Below are 21,231 nucleotides of genomic sequence, written 5' to 3' on the forward strand. Positions count from 1 at the left end.
GACTTCAAAAGATATTTTTTCAAACACCATTTTGTAGGAACAAAATACTGGAAGCGTTTTTCCAGTCAGAAACTCCAAATTTGTTCTGCCTTAACCTGTGGGAAGCATGGGCCTTACTTCATCCAAGTATTTAAGCACATGGATAGTTCAGTACTTGTCCTGACTTCACTCAAGTTACTTCTTTTCCATTAATTTGGAGATGTGCTTAAATCTTCTCTTGAGCTGGAGTCTCACTGCTGGCTTCTGTCCTGCTTTCCATCATGGAGCAGGTCAGTGTTGGCAGTGGCTGTGATCTTGGTTGTCACCTGGCTTCTGCAGTGAGATCAGCCAGAGGAGGACAGCACAAGCTTTCCACCCTCCTACACTTCCTTCACCTGAAAGCTAGAATTTTAAGCACTGAGTTGTCTCTTGATGAAATTAAATTAAAGCACAGTTCCCAAGCTCTTCAGTGACTTTCTCCAAAATGCAAACGTGTGGGCTGGTTTGATGGATGCTCCTCTTAGGGAATTTGATGAACACCTTGGTGAAATGCTGTCTTTGAGGTTGTCTTGTGCCAGGGGCTATCACAGGAGACACTTCTCGTGGCCATAACCCTCCTGACAACACATCCAGTAAGTTCCTAATGTCTGTGTGGGAACCAACAGCACATGGCCAGAGAAGGAGATTGTGTATAGAGTGAAAGGAAATGGAAAAAAAATCTCCCAAACCCAAACAAAACCCCCAAGCTGCAGCACTTACATGTCAGCCAGTGCTTTCAAGTTGTTCAAGTTGTTAGAGAGATGTCTTGGAAAAAACAGTGTTTCACTACTTCTTTCAGCGCAAGTTCCTCCAGGCTTGGCCCTGATTGATGATTGCAGAATAGTTCATAAACTGTAGGTATTATCAGAGGATTTAATGACGCTTCCTTGGCTGCTTTCTCTCTCAGATGCTTTTTTTACAGTGGCCTATTCATACAGTGTCTTCAAATACATAAGAAAAGACAAATAGCAGATTGGCTAGCTAAGTATGGGTAGAATCATAGAATGGTTTGGCTTAGAAGGGACCTTTAAAGGTCCAACTTCCCCTGGAGAGTGCAGGGATATCTTCAACTCAGTCAGGTTGCTCAGACTCCTGTCTAACCTGTCCTGGAATGGTTCCAGGGATGGGACATCTGCATCTACCATATCGCTGGGAAACCTGTACCAGGGTTTCACCACCCTCAGTGTAAAAAAATGTATTCCTTATTTACAGTCTAAATCTCCCCTCTTTCAGTTTAAAACCATCACCTCTTGTCCTGTCACAACAGGCCCTGATAAAAAGTCTGTCCTCAGCTGTTGGATAGACCCCCTTTAAGTACTGAAAGGCCGCAATAAGGTATCCCCAGAGTCTTCTCTTCTTCATGCTGAACAATGCCAATTCTCTCAGCCTGTCCTCAGAGGAGAAATGTTTCAGCTCTATAATAATTGCTGTGTCCTCCTCTGGACCCACTCCAACAGATCCATGACTCCATTGCTTCCCTGGGCAGCTTGTTCCAGGGCTTGACAACCCTGTTAGGGGGAAAAAAATTTCATAATGTCCAACCTAACACTCATTTGTTGCAACTTGAGGCTATTTCCTCTTCTACTACCAAACACTGATCATAGCTCTACGTGCTGTTAGAAATGGAATTTTCCATTTTCCTGATTTGCAGTGGTATTGGTTGGGCTGCTTTGTTGTCTTCATCTGAATGCGTTCAAAATTGGAAAGACCTGAAACAGTTGTGCAGATACGGCTGATAAAAGGTCTGTCTATTGAAAGTCCTCATTAAATAGCCTGGTTTGCCATAAGGGTGAAGCTTTTTCTAAGTAATCAACCTGTTTCTGAGTTATGAAGAGGACAAGCAAGTGTTGAGCACTGCATGTTGTCCTGCTAGTCACTTCCCAGATCATCATCTCCCAAGGGACAAGAGTGCTTTTGCAGTGGTAGAAAGTGCTCATTTAGGGCAATCAAGATATATTAGTAGCTTTTTTCATGTGAGTCGGTGAGAGAGGACTTAACCTGCTACAGTGCACTACCTTTTAAATTCTGAGGTGTGAATGAACTCTGCAAAGTGTTTCAGTGTCCTGTGTCAAGGTTTCACAACAAGAGAATTTCCCTGGATGCTGAAGTATTCATGCACATCTCTTGAATATCTCCTAAGATGGGGAGAGAAATTAAAATGCTGAAGATAGAAGGCATCAAAATTGTGGATTTATAAGCCAAATTAAAATGGTGAAAACAGAAGGCATAAAAATTATGGATTTATAAACCAGAATCAAAATTTGTAAAGCTGAAAACATGAATGCAAATATGGACCTCCTCTTATAAATACAGAAGAAACTGAGGCCTCTAGAGAAAAAGCTTGGGAAATGACTGCAACATTCATCTGTAGTCACTAAAGAGTAGTTAGTGTGGTGTTTGGAGCCAAAAGAAATACATGCTGCAGTGTATGTATATGATACTCGCTGGATTGTATGTGTTTTAGAATAAAATAACCTTGTGTGAAATGGTTCTTAGTTGGAAGGGCTGGAAAAGCATCTTGAGGAGGTTAATCAGGAATATTTTATTCTGAAACAATAGCATTTTAAACACTTCTCTAAAATGTTTAGCGCAGCTTTTTCTCATAGAGGATACCACATGTAAAGTTGGGTTTGATTCTCCTCCCCTCCCCCCCCCAGTTTCTACATTCTCTTCTATTAAGTTGAGATTTTGGGGCAGGAAATGGGGAAAAGAACTTGAATCCCAGGCATTCTGGAATGTGGCAGGGCTAGCAGTGGCTAGTCAAAGGCTGTTGGAAGCCTGGGTCTGCTTGAATGCATTCAGAGTTCCTGGTGTTCTAGTGGAGAGCTCTGCCAAAGCCCTGGACCCTCTGGAAGACAGCAGGGCCCCTGCTGGGCTAGTGGAAATCCTGTTGGAAGACTGCAGGGCTGCTAGCAGACCAGTGGAAAGCTCCTTCAAAGCCACAGATGCTCTATAAGGCAGTAGGACCACAGATGGACTCCTGGGAGGACCTTAGAGCTGCCCTCCTGTACCTGAAAGGGATCCTACAGGAAGGCTGGAGAGAAACTTTTCATGTATGAAGATGTCTAACAATAGGACCAGGGGAATGGTTTTAAGCTGAGGAAGAGTAGGTTTAGATTGGATCCTATGAAGAAATTCTTCAGTATGAGGGTGGTGAGACTCTGGAATAGACTGCTCAGAGTGGTTGTGGATGCATCCTCCCTGGGGCTGTTCAAGGCCGGATTGGATGAGGCCTTGAGCAGCCAGGTCTGGTTGTGAAGCATCCCTGCCTGTGGCGGGGAGGTTGGAGTAGATGATCTCTGAGGTCCCTTCCAACCTAAGCCATTCTGTGAGTCTGTGATCTGTTCTGTAAAATTACTTGTTTGTAATGTGGGTCAGTCAATTTGAATAGAAGTAACTAAGCAGTCTGTCCTGTGTTGATGATCAGAAGATCATCACAGATATAGTTTCAGCCTGCCTGTGCCACCAAATTGGGACATAACATGCCAGGTATTACTACATGAAGGAACAGGACGGCTGGGGAGTGAGTGGATTCTCCTCCCAAGTCCCCTTTTTTCATTCCTTTTTTTTTCTAATAGAATCTTCTCCCTAAACTTATACCTGTCTGCTGCTCAACTTCACTCCATAAAAGTAAGGGTGCGCTAGTTTGTAAAGGCTGGATGTGCAGCCTCTCTGGTTTTCAGGGGGTTGCAGAAGCAGCAGGATGCAGCACAACCTAACCACCTTTCTCTTGTATAGCCTGTGGGCACTACCGAATGTCTGAAGATACCGAGTTGCATCATCTGTGTTACAACTGAGATTTCAAACAGATAATCAACAGCACAGGCATACAAAGATTTTTAACCTCAGAAGACTTAGAATGGCACAGATAGTGTCGGCAGACAGCGCTCTCCTTCCCTGCTCCAGAGAAGAAGGGAAGGAGCTCTGTGAAATGCTAATAATCTCACTGTGGTTTTGAATAGACTAGACTTGAGAGCCCTGAGTATTTTTCTTTTTCTCTTTTAACTGCAATTTTGTTATTGTACTGCTGCCCCCATCTCTTGCTAAATATGGCTTTTGAAATGTAAATCATACCATGTTCTCAGAGATGCACATGACACCCTCAGCACTGTTCCTCTTTGCACTTCAAAGAGCTGTGTGGTCACACTTTGCATCTCAGCAAAATCGCAATATTTGCCTTCTGAAGATCTCCTTTAATGTGTACAATCAATCCCTGATAATGTGTTTTGGGTTTTTGTTCCCTGGAGTCTGTTAATTTTAATGTTGCCACAGGTCATCAGGAAACATAATCTCTTCTTTTTTAATTTCCCAGTGAGTGTGCCTGAGGGGAGAGAGGAACACAGGAGAGGACAGACAAGTGAACATCACCACTGTCCGAGACCTGGAAAAAATGGTGCTGGATGAACAGAGGATTAGAACGGAATTGTAAAAGGGAAAGGAAGTCTTGGCAAGCAGTTTGCTTCATTTCCGCATTCATCATGGCCCAAATCCTCTGGCTGGCTGGTTGATGGAACTGTCCAATGTTTCCTGCTTAGCTTCAGTGCAGATTCCCTCTGCCACCAATCACAAGATCTGGGATCAGGTGGAAACTGGATGGTGCCAAATACGGGAATGGAAAGAAAAATGGACTCTGGTGAGCTAAGATGGAAGTGACTTGACAGCTCCAAGCTCAGCTGTTGTCTCCAGTAAGGACAGGTTAAGACGGGAATCTCAAGCTTCACTGGGAGAGCAGTATGCAGGAAGCTGGTTTTCAGGCCACAAATGCTTTCACAGGTAAGGACTTCTGGTTCAGCTTATAGTTCTGGGGGAGTTTATTGGAGTTTGCAAAATAAATTGAAGTAGGTCTGGGCTGTCATTAGTATCTTATAGGAACTTTCAGTCTAAATAATGCCTCAAAACAGTTTTCTGGAGATTGAGAAACAATTCAACACTTACACTGGCAGTAACAGAGTTGTGTGTATTTCAGGCCTTCTGAAATGGATGGCCACAAGGGAAGGTGTATCTCAGCTTGCCTCATTAAAGTGCTCATTAACAGCTTAATGAGCAGCCTCCTGGGTCAGTATAAAATCTAGTCTGTTAAGTTGCTCTGGTGTTCAACATGGGCATTTAATGAGGGCACAGGATGAGCATGCTTCCAATCAGGAGGCTTCTCAGAAACACATCAATGTTGAGCTTTATCTCATCAGCCACAGCACTGGGCAGAACTTGCCAGGTACCTTCTTGTGCTCCATCCTGCCCTACATCATCAACATACTGCAGTGCCTGAACTGTCAAAACTGGGCTCTTTCACCTCAGAACTGGGCTCTTTTGCCTCAGTCCTATGTATTGCCCTGTAGATAGGTTGAAAATAATGTAATGAGATTGCTGAGGTGCTGTGTCTCTCTGAGGAAAGCTCCCTCTAGTGTAAAGTTTGCTGGAGTTCATTCAGTACTTCCCCAGCCTGGACTGGTTTCTGGTTTGAGAGGTGGGAGAAGGAAATAGGGGACCAAAGATCCTGATGCTTCAATTCCACATCTGTTGACCAGCTGAGACACTGCAAGAAATGGGTAGAAAATCATCTGGATATTCATCTTGCTTTAGTAGGTCTAGATAATGGGTTAGTATCAGTTAAAGTTGATGATGCAAGGTGGTTATTTTTCCAATTATTTTTTTTCCTTTAGAAGTTTGCTGGGCTGTGGGTTATATGTATGTGAAGAGATTTTCTGTCATGGAATGCTTCACCTGGGCTGCTTGCTGTTCTGGGAGCTCATCCTAGGAAGCCACAGGACAGAAAAACTGTTCATTTTCCTGTGGGCAGGCTCCTGCTTTGTCCTTCTCCAAGGCAGACCCAACCTCAGAGATGGGTGCCACCCTTCTGGCTGCAGTGAGGTGGCAGCTCTGTGTCCAACTGTCCTCATCATTAGGGAGCAGTAGTGTGGTTCTGAACTTCCTCTGTTGCCTCCTGTTGCTTTGATTCCCAGCACAGTTTTTGTGCATGTCAGTGAGACATGCCTTGAAAGAGAGGAAATGGGAAGCTTTGCTCCACATCTGCTCCAGCATCCATGGGACCACCACAGGGCCCTTCTGCCTCTGCCTGGCCAGCAGCATGCTCCTACAGCTCCCTGCTGCCATTCTTCTCCTGTCTGTGCATCATCCTCCTTGCTGGGTCTCAGCTTATTTGTAGGAGTTTTTACCTCTACTTTCCTCTCCACCAAAATTCTTCCTACATGGATATCTCTTCCTTACTTGCCTTGCCTTTTGTGTCTCTCTCCTTTGCCAAAAACCTCATAGCCTTTAGCACCCTTGCAATATTATACTATTTTCTTCCCAGTTTTACATTCTTCTGCCACAGCATCTGCTATCTGCCATCCCTTGGCTCCTCAGAAGGCTGGGGTTGTTGGCACTGTGATCAGGCTGCTTGGGCAGTGGGATGTCAGAAAGCTGGTAAGATCATAACTGCTGCTGGGTGGGATGCAGATGCTGCTGCATACAATTCAGGGAGCTTAGACTGGAGGTCTAGGGCAGTGGTCAGACTGTGGTGACAACCCAGCAGATTCAGACCTGTTCTGGACACTTTAACAACTTGGTTTCTCATAAGGAATTCTTAAATGCTTTTGGAGTTGGCCTCAGGTAAGGATGTTAATAAATGTTTTCAAATCCTCATGCTGTAGTAAAGAATGTTTAGACATCAAGTTAAATTGCACAGTATGTTTGGGAGACTTGTAAAAGGAACAGGTTAAGATATCATTGCTTTAAATGAGGAGAAGGCAAAGACTTATGTTTCTTCCAACTTGTATCAGATTGGTATCCTCATTTCTTTTTTGGAGACCTTTCCTGTTCCTTGCTGGATTTATGTGATGTATTCATCAGTGGGTAGGTCTGTCTTTCTTAGGAAAACTCATTGGGCTGTGCTACACTGATTTCAGAGTTGCAATAGAAGTGTAATAGCAGGTGCATGTGGTTGCTCATCTGATCCTTCCAACGCTGCTCCTTTTGTTTTCTTGGCATGCCAGTTTAGCTGCAGGTGAAAAGAGGAGCTGCTGGCAGCAGAGGGGGCATGACTGCATGCAGATGGGAGCTGATTTGTACAGAAAAAGCTTTGATATCTGAAACCTGTGTGGTGTCAACACTGAATCTAGCCATGCTAAGGAACTATTGTAACCATCAGAGCAATCATTTTAATTTACAACTGAGCAGAGTTTTGGCAAATGAAGCCTGGGAGGATGATGCCTCTGTGTAGCCCCTTTAGAGTGCTTCATAAACCTCCTGTCCACCTTGCTAATTACTGTGACCTAAAAAGGCTTATTGATAAGGCTAGGAGACTTTTGGATCTTGTCTGTATTCTCATTTTACTGGCACAGATGTCAAAGCAGCCCGTTTTTTTGCAGCTAGCTCTTGTTGCCAGAGCTGGGCTCATCCAAGCCCTTAATTATGTATTACCAAAGAATAGCTTATGGTTAGAGCATTTTCACTTTGCTGTCTAAATACTGATTTCAGTAGATCATGTAAGAAGAACAGGCTCAGGATTACCAAATATGGAAAAGACAATGGAAAGGAAATGCTCTTAGGCTTGATTAGGAAAGAGATGGGCCAGCCTATAATAGTAGAAGGCTATTCAAGTGATAGCAACCATGAAAGAGCAAGCCCACCACTCTCCAGGAGATGAGAAGACAAAACTTGAGAATAAAAGCAATAGTATGCAATAAAGCAGACTGCATTCTGCTTCTAGAACTGATAGGTAACGTTTATTGGGAAACAAGCCAAAGACATTCACAGAGTCTGCAATTTCTGAAGGAAAATAAAAGCACAAATAAAAGGTGTCCCAATAAAAAAAAAAAATAAGAGGAGACCAAATTGCATGATCCTAAAGTGGAGGACTCATGCAGAAAGTAGAAACTAGATCTGTTAGAAGAGTTGAGTGCAAAAGAACATCAGAAGAATGCAGGGGCCAAATCAGGTGGGTCAAGGCACAACACAAAGTTCAACTATAAAGGAGACCATGGATTCATAAAATTGTTTTGGTTGGAAAAGACCTCTGGGATCATCAAGTCCAACCATTGACCTAACACTACAATGGCCATTAAACCACACCTCTAAGTGCCATGTCCACGCATTTCTTGACCACCTTCAAGGATGGTGACTTCACCACCACCTCCCTGGGCAGCCTGTTCCAATGCCTGACCACTCTTTCAGGAAAGAATTTTTTTCCTAATATCCAACCTAAACTTCCCTGGCACAATTTCAGGCCATTTCCTCTCGTCCTATCGCCTGACACTAGAGAGAAGAGACTAACATCCACCTCACTCCAACCTCCTTTCAAGGACTTGCAGAGAGCAAAGAGGTCTCCCCTCAGCCTCCTCTTCTCCAGACTAAACAATCCCAGGTCTTTCATCTGCTTCTCATACGATAATGTTCTCTAGACTATTCATCATCTTTGTTGCCCTCTTCTGGCCATACTCCAGCACCTGAATGCCTTTCTTGCAGTGAGGGACCCAAAACTGAACACAGTGTTTGAGGTGCAGCCTCACCAGTGCCGAGCACAGGGGCATAGTCACTTCCTTACTCCTGCTGGCCATAACAAGGACACAGGTTGTGTTTACAGTAGTAATAAGACTGACCTTCTGGGTGACTAACTGGTAAGGAATGTCAAAACTCATGATCTGATGGCACAGAGAGGACCAAGGAGTTCAGAGTTAATCACTTTTTTTTTCATCATTCTTTGCCAAAAGGAGTGATCTGTAATCAGGTGGCAAGAAAAGGATGGCTACCTTGAGAAAGGTAAGAATTCCAGCTGGAGCAGAAACAGAACTGATCATAAACTAATCACAGAATGGTTTGGGTTGAAAGGGACCTCCAAAGGTCATTGAGTCCAAGCCCCCTGCAGTCAGCAGGGACATCCTCCACTGCATCAGGTTGCTCTGAGCCTTGTCCAGCCTGACGTTGAATATTTCCAGGGATGAGGCTTCAACTACCTCCACTGTTCCAGTGTGCTACCACCCTCATGGTAAAGAACTTGTTCCTAACATCCAATCTAAATCTCCTCTTCCCTAATTTCAAACCATTCCTCTTCTCCTATTACTGCAGGCTTCTGTAAACAGTCCCTCTGCAGCATTCTAAGAGGCCCCCTTCAGGTACTGGAAGACTGATGTTAGGTCTCCTGGGAGCCTTCTCTGCTCCAGGATGAAAAACCCCAGCTCCCTCAGACTGTTCTCATAGGAGAGGTGCTCCAGCCTCCTGATAGTTTTTGTGGCCCTCCTCTGGGCCCACTCCATCAGGTCCATGTCCTTCCTGTATTGAGGGCTTCAGAGCTGGATGCAGTACTCCATGTGGGGTCTTACCAGAGCAAATTATGAGCTGGGATAATAGGTATTTTAGAACAAGCTGGAGCTTATTAAATTATCTCTGCAACACAGGGTGAAATAGCTGAAGCAATGTCTGAGCAATTAGTGGTTACACTGGAGAACATTTGAAGAACAGTCTAGGTTCCAAAAAAGCTGTGAAAGAGCAAACACTGCACCTGTCTATAAACTTCCCTGTGCTTTTTTCCCCCCTTTGGAATAAAATAACTTATCTTAAGGGGAAAAAGTTTGAATCAACCAACTGATTTTTTTTCTTTTAATAAATAGTCTGTAGATTATGATATGATAAAGGAATTTGGATGGTTTTTTTCCCAGAAAGTACCTTGTCAGTTGATCCTAATTTCCCAGTAAGTAGAGAAAGAGTGTATCTGGATTTTTGGAAGGCTTGTCACCCTACAAGGTGGGTACACAGTTGGCTGGAAAGCTGTTCTCAGGGTAATTGCTAGTGATTCATAGTCAAGCTAGAAGGATATGTCAAGTGGGATTCTGCCCTGGATTGCTTGAAAATATTCAATATTTTAATTAATGACTTAGATGATAGAATCTGCATGCAAAATTTGCAGATGACACCAACCGGGGAGAGGATGTAAACCCTCTGAGCACAGGATTAGAATTCAAAATGAATGTGGTGGATTGGAGAACTGATCTAAAATAAATATGATGCAGTTCATCAAGGACAAGTTCTAAATGGTAGTTAGGCAGGAATAATCAGCTGTGCAAATCAAAAATGTAGAATAACTGGAAAGGCAGGAGGTCTGCAGAACACAGATGGGCAGTTGCAAGAGTTTGGAAAATAGCTATGAATCAACAATACCATGCCATAAATGTTATGCTAGAATATATGGACAGGAGTCTGCATGTAAGACATGCAAGATCATTTTTCCACTTTACTTGGCATTTGTGTGGCTGATGTACTGTTTCTGCTGTGAGCAGCGTTCTCCAGGCCTCTTGGAAGCATCCAGAGAAGGGGAAGAGGAAAGGCCAGAAGGTCTTGAATACTGTGTTCAGTTTTGGACTCCTCACTCCAAGAAGCTCATTGAGGTACTAGAGCATTGCCAGAGAAGGGCAGAAAAGCTGGTGAAAGGTCTGGAGAATGAGAAGTAGCTGAGGGAACTGGGATTGTTTTAGACTGGAGAAGAGGAGGCTGAGGGGAGACACTTCATTGCTCTCTACAGCTGCCTGAAAGCAGGTTGGAGTGGAGTGGGGGGGTGTTAGTCTCTTCTGTCTAGTATCAAGTGACAGGATGAAAGAAAATGGCCTGAAATTGTGCTAGAGGAAGTTTTGGTTGGATATTATGAAAAAAATTCTTTCCTGAAAGAGTGGTCAGGCATTGGAACAGGCTGCCCAGGGAGGTGGTGGAGTCACTGCCCCTGGAGGTGTTCAGGAAACGTGTGGACAGGGCACTTTGCCATGTGGTTCAGTGGCTATGGTGGTGTTAGGCTGATGATTGGACTCAATGGTTTTAGAGGTCTTTTCCAACCAAAACAATATATGATTCTATAGGTCTAGACAATATGACCCTTGGGAACTGAAATATTGTCAGACTAGAGCTTTAATTCTCAAACTTTCTGAAGATGCTTTCCCTAGGTTCCCACAGAGCAGCAGGGTTTGTGCCAGGGCCTGTGTCTGATGCATGGAGCTCCATGGCAAGGTGTAGCCATGATACAGTGGTGCTTTGGCGTGATGGTCAGAAGGACTACCTTGCTTGCACACTTCTTAGCTGCTGTGAAGTACTAGACCTTCTGTCTTGGCCGCTCAGTGCAGTGCCAGTGGTGGGATCTTGGACAGCCAAGGTCCATTTTTAAAACTGGCTGCTTTCTTCACCCGTGTGTGAACCAGAGTGCTGGTTTGGGAGAGCAGTGTGACTCTGCCATTACTGTGGCTCGCCATTACTGGCCAGTGTGTGGCACAGGGACATCCAAGATGATGAAAGGATAAGTGGAACACTATGGAATGGATTGAGAATCAGTGTATGAAGCCTCCTGACCTTGCAAGGTCAGTTGAGGTCCATCAGGATTTCAATTAGCTTTATCTCAGCACAAGGTCTGTCAGACCTGGGCTGACTTGGAGGCACTCCTGACTTGTGACCCTCAGCAGTGCTGGAGGGATTATTAGGTCTGGCACTATGGAAACCAGAACAAATAGTAAGAGGTTGCTCTGTGCAGCGGGCCCCTGCCCTTCAGCCTAGCACCGACTTTTCCTGTCACCTTCTGATTCCATTCTGTCATAGCTTCATGTCTTCTCCCTCACACCTTCCCCTGTGGAAGTGATGGCACCCTCAAATCTTTCCATAATCCCTTGCAGCCTTATGTCTCAAGGTCATTCTTGATGAAGCCTGACCTTGGGCTGTATTCAGAGAGGCCAAATTACTCCCAAGGATTAACTCCTCAGCTTGGCTGATACTTCTCCAGGCCCTGCTTTAGCAGAGAAGCAGAACTCATCTGTTAGACAAGATCCACATGCTCATAGGAACACGGCTTGGTGGAGCTTTTCCAGTCCTCCCACCTTGACTCTGTGTCCCCCTAGCACTCGGGATTTCTGCTGAATTTCTTCTCCTGTGTTTCATGCTTTCCCAGCCACTTTGCCCCCATGTGTGCCCAAATCCCCTGCCTATACTGAGGCTCCTGCATCCCTTCCCATTTGTACATCTGGTCTCATCTCTGCTCCAGATTTCTTGCCCTTCAGGTAATCTTCCTGCTTTTCACTGCTTTTTCACTGCAGAGGGGGTTTGACTAGATGACCTTTGGAGGTCCTTTCCAACTCAAACCATTCTATGATTCTTTCACCTTGTTTCCAGACCTCTCTGTGACAGACCAACTCATTACAACTTAATTCCAGGTTGTCTAAATAAGCCTCATCCTCTCTTTTCTAGGCTCAACCCTTGCTCTCCTTGTGTGCCCATTGCTGGGGCGAATACTTTTCTCCACGTCACATTGGATTAGGCTGCCCAGGGAGATGGTGAAGTCACCATCTCTGGAGGTGTTAAAAAAATACGTAGATGTGGCAGTTTGGGACATGGTTTAGTGGCCATGGTGGTGTTAGATTAACAGTTGGACGTGATGGTCTTTTCCAACTGAGACGTTTCTGTAATTCTATCAGTGACTTCTGTTGGTTTGTGTGGGACCTTTCTTTGCAGGAAGGTGATCTGAAAGCCATTTTGGCTTCTCTCCTTGCAACTTGTTTTGCTTAACTGCTGGCATTTTGGGTGGAGATGTCTCTGCTCTGGAGGTGGTAGTTCCAGAATAGGGAGGCTCCTTGAGGAGTTTACATGGGAGACCAGATTAAATTGTTCCAGCAGATTACACGTGACCCAGTTGGCCATTGTTCATTTAGAGAATGGAAGAGTGATAACCATTTGAAAGTATATGGAAATTTCATGTAAAGAGGAAGATAATAGAAACTCTTTTCCAGTTCTGCTGGAGATAGAGCACAAAGTAACAAACTTACTGCGGCAGAGGGATTGAGGTTAGACATTAGGAAAATCTTGGTAAGGGTAGCTATGAACTGCAGCCAATTGCCTAGGGAGGTTGCAGAGTCTCCTTCACTGAAGGTTTTTAAGAACAAGTTAGACAAATACCTGTCAGGAATGGTTTATGTATAAGTTGATCTTGCCCCAGGGCAGGGGAATGGACTTCATGAGAGCACTTCCAGCTTCACTTTTCTGTGATTCTATTATTGCTGGTTCCCTGGATAATAAATGTACTTTTTACAGTTGGCAACCTACCTGCACTACTCACTCTTCTCTGTGTTTAAGCAGGTTGTGTGGAGCTCTTGGAATAAATTATAAGGGCTGGATTAAGAGTCTTAGGTGTTTGAAATCTCTCTTCTTGCTGGAGTTTTGCTCCATTGCATTCCTTATAGCCTGGCCTTCTGTAAGTGTCTTATTTTTGGGAGGTGTGACGTATGTTTCTATGTCTGTGCAACTTGTATGGAAATATTTTAATGCTACAGAAATACTGCATCCATTCTTCTCTTTCACAGTATGCAAGTATTTTAAGAAAAGCTTTTACCACACTTAGATAGTAAACATATTTAAAAGGTGATTGTGAAGAATAACCCCAAACAGGACAAAGCCAAGGCAATGGCCCTGGGAGGCTGTTTCCTTTATTGTTAATAAAATCGTGTGCGTGATTTACTTAGCATCAAATATCTAACTGGTGCATCTGCTGCTGAAGGTAGCCTTCTGCCTCAGAATTATAATTGAGGCTCAATGTAAAACAGCAAAACAGGTTTGAAACGCCTTCTAATAAGTATATAATGTAATTAATATTAAAAGCAGCTGAAAACCTCATTTATACATTAATACGGGTCTCCCACATTGCTGTTGTCATCATTTGCATGGTTTTCAATTACAGATAAACATTTAACTAAAGAAAAAAAGAAGTCGAATACATAGAGCATTCACATCCCCCTCTGTTCAAGTCTTGTTTTCGTCTGCCTCTTGAAGCTGGTCTGGCCTTGCTTAAATCTCTGCCATTTTCTTAACAAATACATTCTTATGTTATGGGTTTTCAAGGTTACTGTGTCACTCACAGACATCTCAGTGTCTCTTAGTTCTTGAGAGAAACAGATTGCTTTTTGCAGTGGCCCTTACTCAGCACACAGACAGTAACAGATCACATTCCATTGTACCCCCTCAGATATTTTATATAGAGTGTGCAATTTTGGGAGTACAAATAGTATTCTCAGCAAAAATACCTGGAAAAAGATGATATATCCTTAGTCTCTCCTAAGAGTGTTCTGTCTAAATTATGTTATGTTTGGTAGCATTCAGCAAAACTGTTTTTAGTACAGTAATGCATAGATTGGAGGTCTCCTCTTCAGGGTTAAATGCTCTAACAGAATTACAGGAGAGCGAGAAACTGTGAGAATCAATTGGTGAGCACTGCTGCCCTGTGAGTGATAGCTTTTGGTCATAACCTAGTTCTTCTGTTGACCTTAAGATCAGTGATTGTAACAGCAATGCTTTCTGCTTTAGGTCACTCTTGAGATCTGGGAGGTCAGCTTTTAAGTATTGATCGCAAACTTTGTGTAGGTGAAACATGTTTTCTTTCCTTTCACCTCAAGAAAGCAGATCTCTTCAAATGTCTGCTTGAAGGGCTGTTTAATATGTAACTGGACAGGTACTGCCTTTGCTAATTGAACTGTGGCAAGTCCTTCTGCAAACAGAGAGGCATTTCACAGACTCACAGAATGGAGGGAGTTGGAACCTTCTCTTCTCCAGGCTGAACAGCCCCAGCTATCTGAGCCTGTCCTCACAGCGGAGGGGTTCCAGCTCTCCGATCATTTTTGTGGCCTCTGGTACTGCTCCAACAGGTCCATGTCTTTCCTGAGATCTCCAGAGCTGGACTAATACTGCAGGTGGGTTCTCACCAGCACTTGACTGTACCCTTTTGGAAACTTGAGGAGATACAGTGGAAACATGAGTGATATTAGCCACAACCTGATTTTATTTGTGTGAAAGGATGCAGGATATTCCCGTGCACTCAGCTCCAGGCAGTGCTAATAGCTCGAAGTGACATTTTGGTCTAATGTTTTGCAGCTTGGTTTTTCTGTAATGTCAAGCAGACATTTGACTTGCTGCTCTATCAGTGCTCTCTTACCATACAATAAATCTTAAGAATTAATTTTACATGTATTTGTTAGATGCTGTAGCAATACCTTTACAAGTGAAAACTTGCAGTTTGGGTAAATAGAAAAGTGAAAATACTTGTCATTGCAGGGCAAATGCTGTGGTGAAAAAGCCTAAAAGTTATTGAGGAGAAGGCATCGCCATGTATACAGGTTCAAATGTTACCATTTATGTCTCTGGTACTTACACCTAGTTTGTAGGAGAGGAGGTCAAGATGCATGAGCGTGAATTTCTTTGTTAAGCCTTTTTTTGTTGCTGTTTGAGTTGGTTATTCAGAAGAAAGGTTCTTATGGGTGGACACAGTCCTTCCTCTGAGCCTTCTTAGGAGCATGCACATTTTGGTGGCTGTATCAGCTACGTCTTCCATCCTGAGGCTTGGCTTTCCTCACTTTGGTATGGAGCGACATGGATCCACCGAAGCACACACCCCACACTGAACCTCTCCCAGGTTTTCTTCTTGGGGACTGCCCAACCCCTGCTCCAAACTGTTTCTGGAAGGATACTCCCACCCTCTTTCATTTCTGATCAGCCCTCAGCAACAGTGTGTAAGCAAAATGTTCAGTTTCTAGTGGGATCATTACTTGCTAATAGGATGTAGCCTTCAAGCTGGGCCAGCCTTGTATGAACACCCAAAGATACCATTCCCCTGAAAGAGAATATGACACAATAGTCTGAGAGAGCTGTAATAACACTGCTACTTCCTGAGATCCATCTTCTCCACAGCTGTGCCTATGTTGGGCTGGCAGACTGCTGTTTTCTGAACCAAGGAGGCTTTCAGCAGTGGGTTTTGTCTGTATCTGGAGCCCAGAAATGTGGGGTTTGATAGCAAAATGAATTTCCTCTTTATCATATTGGAGTCCTTTCCTGTAGTCACCCCACCATAATTTGTAAAACTTCCCCAGTAGCTTGGGCAGATGTACCTGTGTGCAGGTGGCAAGCAGGGACACTCTTCCCTGCTCTTCACAACCATTTCCACACTCTCTGGTGCTAGAATTAACAGTGTCTTCACAGCAAAGAAGAGATGGAGCAAAATGTCTTTCACATATTGCAGGGGTTGATTTTATTTCTTAAACTTTATGTCCTCTTGTGTGTTCTCTGTGTCCTTAGCTTGCTTTCATAGAATCATAGAATGGTTTGGGTTGGAAGGGACCTACAAGGGTCATCTAGTCCAACCCACTCTGCAGTAAGCAGGGGCATATTCAACCAGATCAGGTTGCCCAGAGTCTTGTGGAGCCTGACCTTGAATATTCCAGGGATGGGGCTTCAACTATTTCCCTAGGCAACCTGTTCCAGTGTTCCACTACCCTCATGGTAAAGAACCTGTTCCTAACATCCAATCTAAATGTACTCTTCTCCAGTGTGAAGCCATTGCCCCTTGTTTTATGACTGTAGACCTTGGTAAACAGTCCCTCTCCATCCTTCTTGTAGGCCCCCTTCAGGTACTGGAAGGCCATTATTAGGTCTCCCTGGAGCCTCCTCTTCTCCAGGCTGAACAACCCCATCTCCCTCAGCCTGTCCTCATAGCAGAGGTGCTCCAACCCTGTGGTCATTTTCATGGCCCTCCTCTGGACCCACTCCATCAGGTACATGTGCTTCCTATATTGAGAGCTCCAGATCGGTACACAGTATTTCATGTGAGGTCTTACCAGAGCAGAAAGTCACTCCCTTCTGATTTAAGGTCAAGCATAGAAGAAGCTTTGTTTGAGGAGTGAGGAGCTAACAATGAGGATTTTTAATGATGAAGATGCCCCAAAAGAATGGTAGTCTACAGCCGGCATCTGAGCAGCGTCTTCAATGTGTGCCTTGGAGGATAGGCTTGTTTCTGTCATCATCAGTAGAACAGCTTTGTTCGATATCATTCAGCTGCTGACAGTGCTGTGTTCCTGTGTGTTGTAGGTGTACATGTGCTGAGCTGATGGCAGGAGCACCCAGGACAAGGTTACTGGCTTCAGAAAAGCCTTGAAAACTGGCTTGGATAGGAATTGTTGAAGAATTGTCTGTTTATCCTGAAGGCTTAGACTATACAAAGCAGTGTTTTATACTAGCTGAAACCAGGTTCACAGCCCTGCTATGTACTCGGTTGGTGCTTGATTTAAATGAAAAAATTGGAGTTTGGGCTAGAATCTCCATTTTTCCCCTTTCTGAGCTTTATTATACTTGACTTGTTTATCTCAAAAGAAATTCTTTCAAGACAGTATCTGCTTCCAGTTGCTCAGAGCAAGAATTTGAAGAGACACATGACCTGCTACAACAATGCACGAGTAAATTCAGAAAAACTTTGCTGTTCTTAAAATCAGGTTGTAGGTGATCCTGCTCTGGCAGGAGTAGTTGGACTAGATGGTCTTTTGAGGTCCCTTCCAACCCCTAGCAAATAAAGACACTTCCCCTCCCCACCCCCCCCCATAGGAATCATAACTCTTCTGCCTAAACCCGAATTGTTGGAGAGTTTCTATATAACAAAAGGAATAGGGATAAACTTGAACAATAAAGGCAATAAGTATGGTTCTTGAAGATGTTTTTATTCAGGGCCTTCTTTAGTGCATGCATGAAAAAAGTGACATGGCATTGACTTGGTGGCTTTTGTACAATTCCTCAAGTATGTTTCTGTGTTAAAACCATATTCTACTTTTTGGTATAAACAAGTTAGCATTCGCTCGGGCATATAACTACTCATAGTGATCAGTGTTGCACCAAAGAGCCTTCAACTGAAATGAGGACCCTCCTTTCACAAATCACTGAGGGTCAGCCCCTTTTATAATCTCAAAATCTAAAAAAGGGAAGATAGAAGCAGAAAGAAAAAACACTGCTGTTCTGCATTTAGGGACGGACAACTATGGCACAGATGAAATCTTGTCGTGGACACAAATAAAATATTTACGTGGAGGGAGCTAGAAAGCTTGGCAGACCTGAGAACTAAAGGTTCAGCCTCTGAATCTGAATCCAGTATGAAGGGTGAGGTTCTAACCACAAGTACCAAGTATTTATTTCTTCTCTCCAAGTCAGCAGCATACCTGCTGTACTACCTGTGTGGCCAGCAGGAGCAGGGAGGTCATTGTGCCCCTGTACTCTGCATTGGTTAGGCCACACCTTGAGTACTGTGTCCAGTTCTGGGCCCCTCAGTTTAGGAAGGACATTGAGACTATGAACATGTCCAGAGAAGGGCAACAAGGCTGGGGAGAGGCCTCAAGCACAAGCCCTATGAGGAGAGGCTGAGGGAGCTGGGATTGTTTAGCCTGGAGAAGAGGAGGCTCAGGGGAGACCTTGTTGCTCTCTACAACTACCTGAAAGGTGGCTGTAGACAGGAAGGGGTTGGTCTCTGCTCTCTAGCAACCACCACCAGAGCAAGGGGACACAGTCTCAAGCTGCACCAGGGGAAGTTTAGGCTGGAGGTGAGGAGAAAGTTCTTCACAGAGAGAGTCGTTCGTCATTGGAATGTGCTGCCCAGGGAGGTGGTGGAGTCCCCGTCCCTGGAGGTGTTCAAGAGGGGATTGGATGTGACACTTGGTGCCATGGTCTAGTCATGAGGTCTGCGGTGGCAGGTTGGACTCAATGATCTTTGAGGTCTCTTGCAACCTTGGTGATACTATACTGTGATACCTTCTCATGCTTCATCTGTTGTATCTTTATTTTTTTTACTTGCTGTCATGAGAAGAACTTAAGAAATTAGGAATTCTTGTGGAAACTGGAGGCTTGCTGTATGGCAGTATTGCTGGAAAGAATTTCTCTGAAGAGGAATTACAGCTGCTCATAAAATATGTGACACCAACAACCCTTCTCATCTGCAAGTATTAATTGTGCATTGGGAACTAGGGGTGCTGGGATACAAGGCCTCTCAAAGGATGTGGGATATTACTTAAGGGCTTATAAATATATCTGTCATTGACTTTCCAACTAGAGGATAGGATTATTGAAATTTATGGGAACAAAATGTAGTGAGATGAATACAAATAAAGCTGTCCATCTTAGTTTTACTTCTTTTTGAAGGATCTTTAAATGCAAAATGTGATGCTCCTTAATGTAATGCAGGCAGTCTTATTGCTTTGTTGCTTTATATTCGTATGGACCAGACTGCTGTGGTGTCTTAAGTTGTATTTTGAAGAGCCTCAGCAAGGTCTGTTCTTTATGTAACTTGCTTGCTTAGAAGGAAGACAGGCAAGTTTTGTGGAAAGATCATATTTCATACTTCAACTAGTGGTCTGTTTGGAAAGCAAACAAACAAGATACCAAAACCCACAAGTATTCAGGCATATGAGCTCTTCATCTCCAGGAAATCTTTAAATAAGCATTCAAGATTCTTCAGCTTGCTAAGGGCCATCTTCTGCTACATAAGCAAAATGGCATTAAAACCAGCCATGGCCAGCCAGCAGGGAGAGAATTCTCATGCAATTGAAATTAGCTCTTGCTGTATTAGCATTTTGCTTTAGTATCTAGTATTGTGATAGCGAGCAAAATCTCCATCCCTATTTGTGGCACTGTGGTTCAGCTCACAAGACAGCTTTGCTGCCACAGGATAGCCAGTAGTTGCTAACAGAAGACTAGAGGAAGTGAAAGTGCTTTTTTCCAGCTGGTCACTACGTGTGACCTAATGGAGAGGCAATGAGATGCTGGATGTGCTAATGAGAGAAATAAGGAAAGAGAAGTGAGGTCTAGGGACAATATCTAAAACTGAGGTGGACTTGCAGAATTTTACCCTCAAAGATGTGTGTACTTGAGCCTGCCACCTGGAAAGGGTGTTCATGGAGATAAAGGAAGAAAGATGTCAAAGCCTGATTGTGATGGTTGCAGAAGGTACAGCTGTAGATAAAATTAGATGTATATGCAGTGGTTAATACCATTCTCTTAACAACAATTGCTGTCATTACAACCACACTGAAATTCTGCCAACACTGGGTTAGAAAAACCTCTAAATGCTTGCACAGGGACCAAACTGACAGTCTTGAAGCATTTTCAACTGGGAAAGAGCTATAGTCATTTCTGAATGAAGTATCATAAATCTACTGTGCTGATTCTTAGTTTTTCTCTTGTTAAATATAGGGCCTCTGTCTAAGAGTCAGATCAATGTGAGACTGTAGGATGCCAAGAAAGGAGTTCTCAGATATTTATAAATAAACCTTTGGTGCACTCCTATTTTCCTTCCTCTTCTCTTTGCTATTATCCCACACATTTGCCCCCAGGCTTTCTGTGCACCTCTTTTTTTTTTTTTTAATGTAGTAGAGATGCTAGTAGTAATTCTCTTTCTCTGAATTTTATTCTTGAAGAAATAGATCAATTATACAGTGTAGTGCTGGTTAGGTTACAGCTAATAGCTGTAGCTGTTAACCTCATGTGTTCTCTCTACCTCTGTGGTAGTAATGAATCGTTAAATTGAATCGAGGAGTAATCCTTGAGATATAAAAGTAGAAATCATTTAACAAAGGCATTCCAGAATGACAGCCCTAAAAATTCTTTTATTGATTTAACACTGTCTAATGCTATCAATATCTTCTGACTGTTTAAAAAATACAGCTTGAAAAAAACTGTGAGAGTAATGCACAGAATATTTCTGTGCCCTGCTGCGGCAGGCATTCTTTATTGTCTTTGAATCTTTCAAGGTTTTTCTTTGGAAAATGGGAATTAAATAAAGAGCAAGGTAGTCTTTGCATAAATATTACCAAAGATCAGCTTTTAATAACAGATGGAGAGTTGTTAAGAACACTTAGTTTGGCTAAGTACATCTACCAGAAGAGACAAAATGGAATAATTACATCCAGTTTGTTTAAAAAGCAATATTTCAAGTCACATAATGTTGTAAAGAACCAGATATGCCTTTACTACAAGGGGAAGACACATCACTGTTCTTGTCCACTATGAAAATCAATCTATTTTCTCCGCCACAAGAGATTATATTCTTGCCTGCTACCCTTCTCTTTGGTGATTTCAATGAACTAAATCCTTTAGTCTGAAGTGAAACAATGACTCTCCTTTTCTCTTTCCGTATGTTCTGCAGCATTGTTGATAGTAGTATTGTTCCTTTTTTCCTCCTTCTGTCAAATTTTACCGCAGAAGTAGATTCCATGAGAAGTTACAAAGATTATAACATCTGTCATTAGATGTTCTGGACATGTAATAATTGGTGAAGTTCAGCTGTCAGAGTTTGTATGTTAGGAAGAATTAAGGAGAACTGAAATGGCATCCTTAAAATAGCAAATAATTTTATATTACAATCAGATGTTAGAATAAAATCTGAAGGATTATAGGCTAAAA

The 21,231-nt window shown here is 43.2% G+C and overlaps 1 protein-coding gene across 2 annotated transcripts in view; it reads left to right on the forward strand.

Moving 5' to 3' along the window:
* Positions 1–21,231, forward strand: part of LDLRAD4 (low density lipoprotein receptor class A domain containing 4) — a 339,191-nt gene that overhangs the window by 122,005 nt on the left and 195,955 nt on the right. For both annotated transcript variants that reach the window (XM_054164423.1, XM_054164424.1), the window contains one exon: positions 4,331–4,791. In XM_054164423.1, coding sequence (XP_054020398.1) covers positions 4,752–4,791 — 40 coding nt within the window. In that variant the 5' untranslated portion in view covers positions 4,331–4,751. The remainder of the gene's footprint in view (positions 1–4,330; positions 4,792–21,231) is intronic.

The sequence above is a fragment of the Dryobates pubescens genome, chromosome 9 (assembly GCF_014839835.1).
Source record: "Dryobates pubescens isolate bDryPub1 chromosome 9, bDryPub1.pri, whole genome shotgun sequence".
In the NCBI taxonomy this organism is placed as follows: Eukaryota; Metazoa; Chordata; class Aves; order Piciformes; family Picidae; genus Dryobates; species Dryobates pubescens.